This window comes from Kryptolebias marmoratus, linkage group LG1, assembly GCF_001649575.2.
Source record: "Kryptolebias marmoratus isolate JLee-2015 linkage group LG1, ASM164957v2, whole genome shotgun sequence".
Classification (NCBI taxonomy): Eukaryota; Metazoa; Chordata; class Actinopteri; order Cyprinodontiformes; family Rivulidae; genus Kryptolebias; species Kryptolebias marmoratus.
The window spans coordinates 31,117,757-31,125,543 of record NC_051430.1 but is presented as its reverse complement, the minus strand read 5'-3'; the positions used below and the strand labels follow the sequence as shown (position 1 = coordinate 31,125,543).

Sequence of the window (7,787 nt, the reverse complement as noted above, 5' to 3'; positions counted from 1 at the left end):
GGGGGGGCCGGGGGCCCGGGGGGGCCGCCGGCAGCCGTGCAGTTTCACTTCCTGTTTTGGCTGCTGCTCACTGCTCCTCTTCAGCTCCTTCAGCGCAGGAATGTTAAGTTTGCTGATACGGCAGATGGACGAGCTTTATTCAGAGCGACACCTCCTCCCCTCTGACCTTTGACCTCTGCGTTCTTTGTTAAAATGTCCGGATCTGATCGGAAGCAGAAAAACAGCTGCAGGAGTCGTGTTTTACCAGTAGGAAGGAGAAGAGTCTGTAAAGAATCACACTCTGAAGCTTCGGTCAGTTAGCCTCGATTCATCCAGCTATTGTTGTCATGGCAACAGAAATACAACATCTGGACTGTGACTGATGGAGGACAGAATCTGGGAATATATTTACATATGTATTTATTTTGCTCAATGAGTTAAATTTGGAGTAAAATGAGCTTTAAAAACATTCAGAAAACTATTATTCATGCAGCAGATAAAGGAGTTAACGTTTCTAAATTTAAAGTTTAATAAAACATCTGTCTGCTGCTGGAAACCTCGCCGAGCTTTGACTTCCTGTCAATCAGAACCTTAAAGACGTAGCGATGACGTCGACCAATGACAGCAGCCGTTAGCGATGATGACAGACTGGGTGTGGTCGCAGAGCTGGGCGCCGAGATAAGAGAGACACACTCACACACACACACACACACACACACACTGTCACCGATACGCTTCTGATTCCCAGAAAAACACAACTTTCAGGCTAAAACTGAAAGTTCAGGTTTTTAACCAATCAGACGTCTCCTTGTGGCTCCGCCCACTAGTGTGTGTGTCAGTGTGTTTAAATTTCCTAAATTATTTTAAAGTGTCTCTTTAATTAATCCAGAGTTAGAAATAAATCTGCTGGAGAAGATCGAGTTTGTACAGATAGAAAAACAAAAGTTAAATTTAAAATGTTTTATTTTTTAATAAATGTTTATAGTTCCAAAGCGCTGAGAGTTCCCACCCTCTGCATGAGCCTGAAGTCACATCTGGAGCTTGGTTTTATCAAATCAAATCAAACTGAAATCCTCCTCGTTGGAGGCGATAATAACTATTAAAGCACTGATGGTGCATTCACTAACAATTGGAAATGAGCATTTCCATTACACAGGTGAGATCAAACAAAAAGGCAGGATTACCTAAAACACAAAGACCTGGTGGAGTTTTCGTCCTTTGTTTCTGAGGTTTAGTGAGTTTTCTGACTTCTGATGATAATCTGTAGTTAAACTCAAACTGAAGAGTTTCAGTTTTCCACTGGTCAGTGAATGCAGCACGATGTGAAGATTAAGTTAAAGAGGTTTAAAATCTTTTCCTCCTTAAATCGACTCCCTGAAGGGAATAATTTCAGCTCCTCGGAGTTAAAAACAAAAAGAGATTGTTTTATTTTGCGAAGACGTTGCTCTGAAGGAGAGAAGAAGAAATATTTTTAAAATGTCCCGTCTGAAGTTGGGTCCATAAAGTTTGTTGTAAACGTGTGTTCAGAGAAATCAGAACAGTCGACTCTCAGCTTCTGCTGATTTTTGTGTGACTCAGCTTTAAATCTGTAATCCATCTGAGAAACGATGACTCGTGAGAATCTGAAACACGACAAAAACCCTGAGAAGAATGAGAGCCGCTGCTGTCTGAGCAAACGGTGAACGTCGTCTCAGGTCGAGTTATTTCATCGCTCAGCATCTGTTCGATGACTCGGCAAACTGTGACTCAGCAGATTTCTGTCTCTGACCCACTTCCAGCCTCCGGCGTCAACATGTTTAATGTTTCACTGCATCACAACTCAACAGAAAGTACGATGAGTCAAACAGTGTGAGAGTCAGCAAAATGATCCAAACAGCTTCAGGAGGAGGAGGAGGAGGAGGACGATGAGGGAGAGGAGGAGGGTGAGGATGGGGAGGAGGAGGTGGAGGAGGGTGATGAAGCTGAAGGGATGCTTTCAGCTGAGGAGGAGTCTGAAGCATTCAGATCTGGATTCAGGTTTTGTTTCTGAGTCTGATGAAGAGGAGCAGACAAACTGAGATTCTTTGATTTGAAGACGTCCCCCCAGCGTGTCCCGGTCTCAGTCAGCAGGCAGGGGACAGAAGGACAGCTGCTCTTACAAAAACAAGAAAACAAACATTTTGTAAAGTTGAATTCAAATGATGTATTTGAAGAATTTCTCTCTTTTTTTCTTTTTTACTTCCTGTATTTGGAACACTGTCACCAAAGACAACGATAAATAAAACTAGTTTTCCTTTCTTAGGGTACCTGTGACCTTTGACCTTTGAGTCCCTGAATGCAGCAGCAGTTAAAGTGTGGCTCTGACTGTGAGCTCTGGAAGTTCTCAGGACCCGTGTTTGTTTGCAGGAAGTCAGTGACCGGCACTAAAGATCGCCTCGGTGATCCTAACGAGATAATTTACGGCTCTTCATCCCGACACAAAGAGACGAAGAGGAGGAGGACGAGCCGAGGAGCCGGAGCGACGGTTAACTTCCCATCACCGCGTTAACCCGTTCAGACCCACAACATGTCCGCGTCATGTTTCTGAGTTCGACTCAAACACCCGAAACTTCAGCTCCCAGGAGTTCTGTTTGAGGATCAGGAAGGAACCCTGAGAACCCAAACGGCAGACAGATCAGATCTGAGTTGATTTAACTCTGGATCTGAATCACTCAGATTCTGAGAGCTCTGGGTTGATTTCTCAGTGAATTCTGTTTGATTTCTCAGTGAATTGTGGCTGATTTCTCAATGAATTCTGTTTGATTTCTCAGTGAATTCTGTTTGAGTTCTCAGTGAATTCAGGTTTGATTTCTCAGTGAATTCTGTTTGATTTCTCAGTGAATTCTGGCTGATTTCGCAGTCAATTCTGGTTGATTTCTCAGTGAATTCTGGTTGTTTTCTCTGTGAATTCTGGTTGATGTGTGTGTTTGTGGGGTCCTCTCAGAGACAGCTGAGCTCTCGGCGTGTCCTCCTCCTCAGCCAGCAGCTGCAGAATAAATCAGGAGGAGGAGCTGCAGGGTCGGGTGGAGGTTTGATTTAAGCTGCGGGGTGTGGCAGGCGGGTGGGGTTTACCTGCTGCGACCCCAGCGGAGTGTCGGTGTCAGGGTGGTCTGATGGTGGGAGGTCTGTGTCGCAGCAGCATCTCTCTCATTGTCCTGCCCACATTTCTGCCAGCTGATTGGACAGCGGGGTGTGGTAACCTAGCAACCCCGGGATATCTCCCAGCATTCCTCTGGGTTATCTCCTGTCCCGGTGGACTCAGAGTCAGATCTGCTGAGCGAGGAGTCGCAAGCAGCAGCATCAAACCGACTCCCACTCAGACAGCAGGAAGACGGTCTGATGATGGACTGTTGCTATGGTAACCTGGGAGGTGGCATTCACTGCAGGAAGGTTTAGGAAGGAAAACGGTCCGCGGTGAGTTCAATGACGAGTCTGTGTTTCGTGATCCTTTGGAGTCGAATGGATCTTCAGATCTTCATCACTTAGCAACAGACGGAAATAAAACCTGATTCTAAAAATAGATGCACTTTTAACCAGGAGGACGGGTCTCTGTGTCCAGGAGGACAGGTCTGTGTGTGTCCAGGAGGACGGGTCTGTGTGTCCAGGAGGACAGGTATGTGTGTGTCCTGGAGGACAGGTCTGTGTGTCCAAGAGGACAGGTCTCTGTGTCCAGAAGGACAGGTCCATCTGTCCAGATGTTTTCTCTCTGAAACGTGTTCCACCTCTCAGCTGTAGTTTTGTTCCTTCTCTTTCAGGTTGCAGATCTGAGAGGTTCTGACGGTTCTCCAGGTTCTGACGGTTCTCCAGAACCTGGAGAACCGTCCAGGTTCTGTCTCCTCACGGAGGTTCGAGCTGAACTTCATTTGATCCTCAGGTCTCAGTTTTCTGTCAGCCGAGTGTCCCTGCAGCTGATCGATCCGATTATTGATCTCCTGGAGACATCTGATCCCTGTCCCTGTCCCGGGACGTCCCGACGTCCAGAGTGTCCATCTGCAGCTGCTTTAGCTTCAGAGATCAAAGCTAAAGAGACTCAGCTAAACCAAGGCTAAAATAAACAACAGGCTGAAAGCAGCTAAAGACGAGCTAAAAACTGTCCAAACAGCAGCTAGAAGCTAAAAGCTGCAGAACAAACAGCAAAACAAGAGCTAAAAACAGAAAAACAAATACTAAAGATGATTATTCAAAACAGTCGCTAATAAAGTGAAAGGCAGCCGAATAAGAGCTAAAAAAGCAAAGAATGGTAGCTAAGAGCTAAAAGTAGCAAAGCAGGAGCTAAAAATGGAAAAACATCAGCCGAAACAGAGAAACAAACAGAACCAGCAGCTGAAGCAGGTTTTAAAGGATCTCAGTTTATTTAAATAAATGTTAATATTTTGAAAAGTATATAAAATATGTATATATATTATAATAATAATAAATCACAGCACTATTTTAAACTTCTATTAACAACAAATCAAAGAAGAAAAAATGATCATTTATTAAAATAATATAACAACAAATGGTTCATAAAATCTTAATTTAAAAACAAGTTTTAGTTTCTGTGATTGTAAAATAATAATAATAATAATAATCAGTAAATATTTTAGGTATGTGGAAGTTGTTTAGTGGTTACTGTCAGATGGAGCTTTTGTTTGTTTTACAGAATAAATTAAATATTTGATGATTTTAAATGAAGGAACAGTTCATTGATCATGAAACTCTGGAGATTTGTTGTTTCTGCTGCTTTCAAGGTCAGAAATCTGCCATCAACTCATTAATTATTCAGAGTCACCCGAGCCGGGCCGGGGGTTCGAGTCCAGCCGGAACCAACAGGATCAGCAGAGTTAAACCTGCCGTTTGAGTCAATTAATGCATATCGCCCGCCGCCTTTTAATCTAAGATTCTCTGAAGAGAAAGGACAGAAATCTTAAAAATAACAATAATAAAAAGAGATTATTGTGAGATGTGTTGGAGCTGAGAGTCTGATTTATAAACGAGTTATTCATGAGGTTATAAACTCTTTATACAGCATTTGTAAGTATTTAATAAAACACAGTTAGTACAGAATCATTGTTTGTCAGATGCTGAACTTTAATCCATTCAGGTAAATGTTTTTAATAATTCTTTTATTAAACTGAGTAACTCACTGTTATCTAATCACTGAAGCTGATTATTAATGGTTTATTAACGTTAACTAATAACTCCAGTATTAACTATTTATTCATCATTTGTGAGGATATTTTTATTGTAGAGGTACCGGAGTATGCTCAGGTACTACCACACTGATTTCTAGCTCAGTATCTGTAAAACTGACTGAGTTTTACTCATTTTAGTGTTTCCTGGGGCTGATTAGCTGCGGCGGCCATCTTGAATCACATTGATTCCACACGTTAATCACTAGTATTGGTCCAGTTTTAACTGAATGAGGGTCCAGTGGTTGCTGAGATATTTTACTAACAGGCAGACATGCCGTAAATGGTTTTATTTGCTGAGTTTCATTTGTTTCTTCCTTCAGGAGTTTGTGTGTTTTTCAGGTTCTGATCGGGTCGACAAGCCAAGAACCCGAGCCCTGTGGACACCATGATCCCTTTTTCTCTCTGAGGTACCAACAAACTCACCGAGGCTGCATGTTTCCAACACTTCCACCTGTTCCTGAAACAAAGAGCTGGGCCCTCTGGAATGGTCCTTTTGTCTGTCAGACACACCGAACAATACGGAGCTGCAGCAAAGCATGCTGGGAGTTCTGCTCACAGTCTGAGAATTACATCCAAACAAATAATCCTCCTGTCACGAGTCCAGTCAGGGGGTTAGCCTAGCTTAGCACAAAGACTGGAAGTGAAGGGAAACTGTTAGCCTCTGTTCACATGTGGTCATAAAACCAGCTGCAGGTTCTGGGTTTGATCCAGTAAAACTCCTGAACCGCCTGCAGTTTGGAGACCGCATGAGAAGATTGTTCTAAATTATTTCAAGTCAGTCTGTGGTGAGACTTCATGTTTACGTCTTCAGACTCGATTCAGACTCTTTGCTGACAGAGGTATCCCCTTCTTCTGGTTCTGAGTCCTGCAGGATCCAGGACTCAGGTTCTAAGACCTGCTGGATCCAGGACTCTGGTTCTGAGTCCTGTTGGATCCAGGACTCTGGTTCTGTGACCTGCTGTATCCAGGACTCTGGTTCTGTGACCTGCAGGATCCAGGACTCTGGTTCTGAGACCTGCTGGATCCAGGACTCTGGTTCTGAGTCCTGTTGGATCCAGGACTCTGGTCTCAGACCTGTTGGATCCAGGACTCTGGTTCTGAGTCCTGTTGGATCCAGGACTCTGGTCTCAGACCTGTTGGATCCAGGACTCTGGTTCTGAGCCCTGTTGAATCCAGGACTCTGGTTCTGAGACCTGCTGGATCCAGGATTCTGGTCTAAGACCTGTTGGATCCAGGATTCTGGTCTCAGACCTGTTGGATCCAGGACTCTGGTTCTGAGCCCTGTTGGATCCAGGACTCTAGTTCTGAGACCTGTTGGATCCAGGATTCTGGTCTCAGACCTGTTGGATCCAGGACTCTGGTCTCAGACCTGTTGGATCCAGGACTCTAGTTCTCAGACCTGTTGGGTTCTTGTTGGAAACTGTTTTAAATAAAAAATAAACCCATTTATCCTGAATATTTCCCATGATGCCTCTGTCCTTCAGTCTTCTCTGCATCATTTAACAGAACATCCTGTCTCCCCCAGGAACTGACCAATCAGCAGTCAGGATGATGCCAAAGGTGAGCAACAAAGAAGCTGAAACTTTAACTTTTATTCATTTCAGGAACTTTTTAACTTTTTACTTTGTTTTTATAAAAACAGAAACAAACTGAAATTTGCCTGGATGGTTCTGGGTTTATTTTACTCCAAAGACAGAAAAGTTTCTCTTTTTTATGATTTATCTGAACAATTTTATTTTGTTTTACAACATAAACTAAATATGTTTTTAAATTAAATATATTTATGTGTGAAATGTCTTTATTTTAATTCCAACATTTTGCAGTTTTGAACAAATTTGATTTGATAAACCAGGAGATGGAAATCGTACTGATTCCTGTCAGTTAAAATAAAAATAAACACGAGTTATTTTTATGTTGTTTTAAATAAAGCCTCAGAGAGGCTGTTGACCTCTGACCTCTGACCTCAAAGATTAAACAGAAACTGAGACATTAATTCTGAGTCTTTGAACAGAAATCTGCGTAAAATTTGACTAAACTGGATGTTCAGATGTCGGTTCAGTTTGATGTTTGGAGGTAAAATTCTCCCAGGTAAACTCACCTGTGTGTGTGTGTGTGTGAAAGCAGCAGCCGGCCCAGACGTCTCCAGGAAGCGTGTTGTCTCTACGAGGGACCAGCGTCCCGGGATCCCCCGCTGCCGCCATCGTGGTGAGACTAAGACTCGGATCCATCAGCTTCAGATTAATCTTAAACCTGTAATCTGTAATCTCACCCCTCCCCCGCCCTCTGCAGGCCCGGGTGGAGGACGGCGTCATCGGCTACAAGGACCTGGCAGCGCTGCCCAGAGACAAAGCCATCCTGGACATCGAGAGACCCGACCTAATGATCTACCAGCCGCACTACAGCTACAGTCCTCTGGAGGTGATCCAGACGTCCCGGTCCCCCTCAGACATTTAGATCAGGGTCCAAATAATCCAAATGTCCTGAAACCTGAAATCAGATTATCCTGCAGATCTGTGGATGGATGGCTGGATAGATGGATGGCTGGATGGATGGCTGGATGGATGGCTGGATGGATGGCTGGATGGATGGATGGATGGATGGATGGATGGATGGATG

General features: G+C 43.7%; 1 protein-coding gene across 8 annotated transcripts in view; it reads left to right on the top strand.

Moving 5' to 3' along the window:
• Positions 1-7,787, top strand: part of LOC108245879 (dematin) — a 31,862-nt gene that overhangs the window by 3,240 nt on the left and 20,835 nt on the right. For 2 of the 8 annotated variants that reach the window (XM_017433122.3, XM_017433124.3), the window contains exons 2-5: positions 5,511-5,578; positions 6,697-6,731; positions 7,296-7,376; positions 7,461-7,589. In XM_017433122.3, the coding sequence (XP_017288611.1) occupies positions 6,720-6,731; positions 7,296-7,376; positions 7,461-7,589 (222 nt within the window). In that variant the 5' untranslated portion in view covers positions 5,511-5,578; positions 6,697-6,719. The other 6 variants (XM_017433123.3, XM_025009818.2, XM_037978156.1 and 3 more) reach the window with 5 other exon arrangements.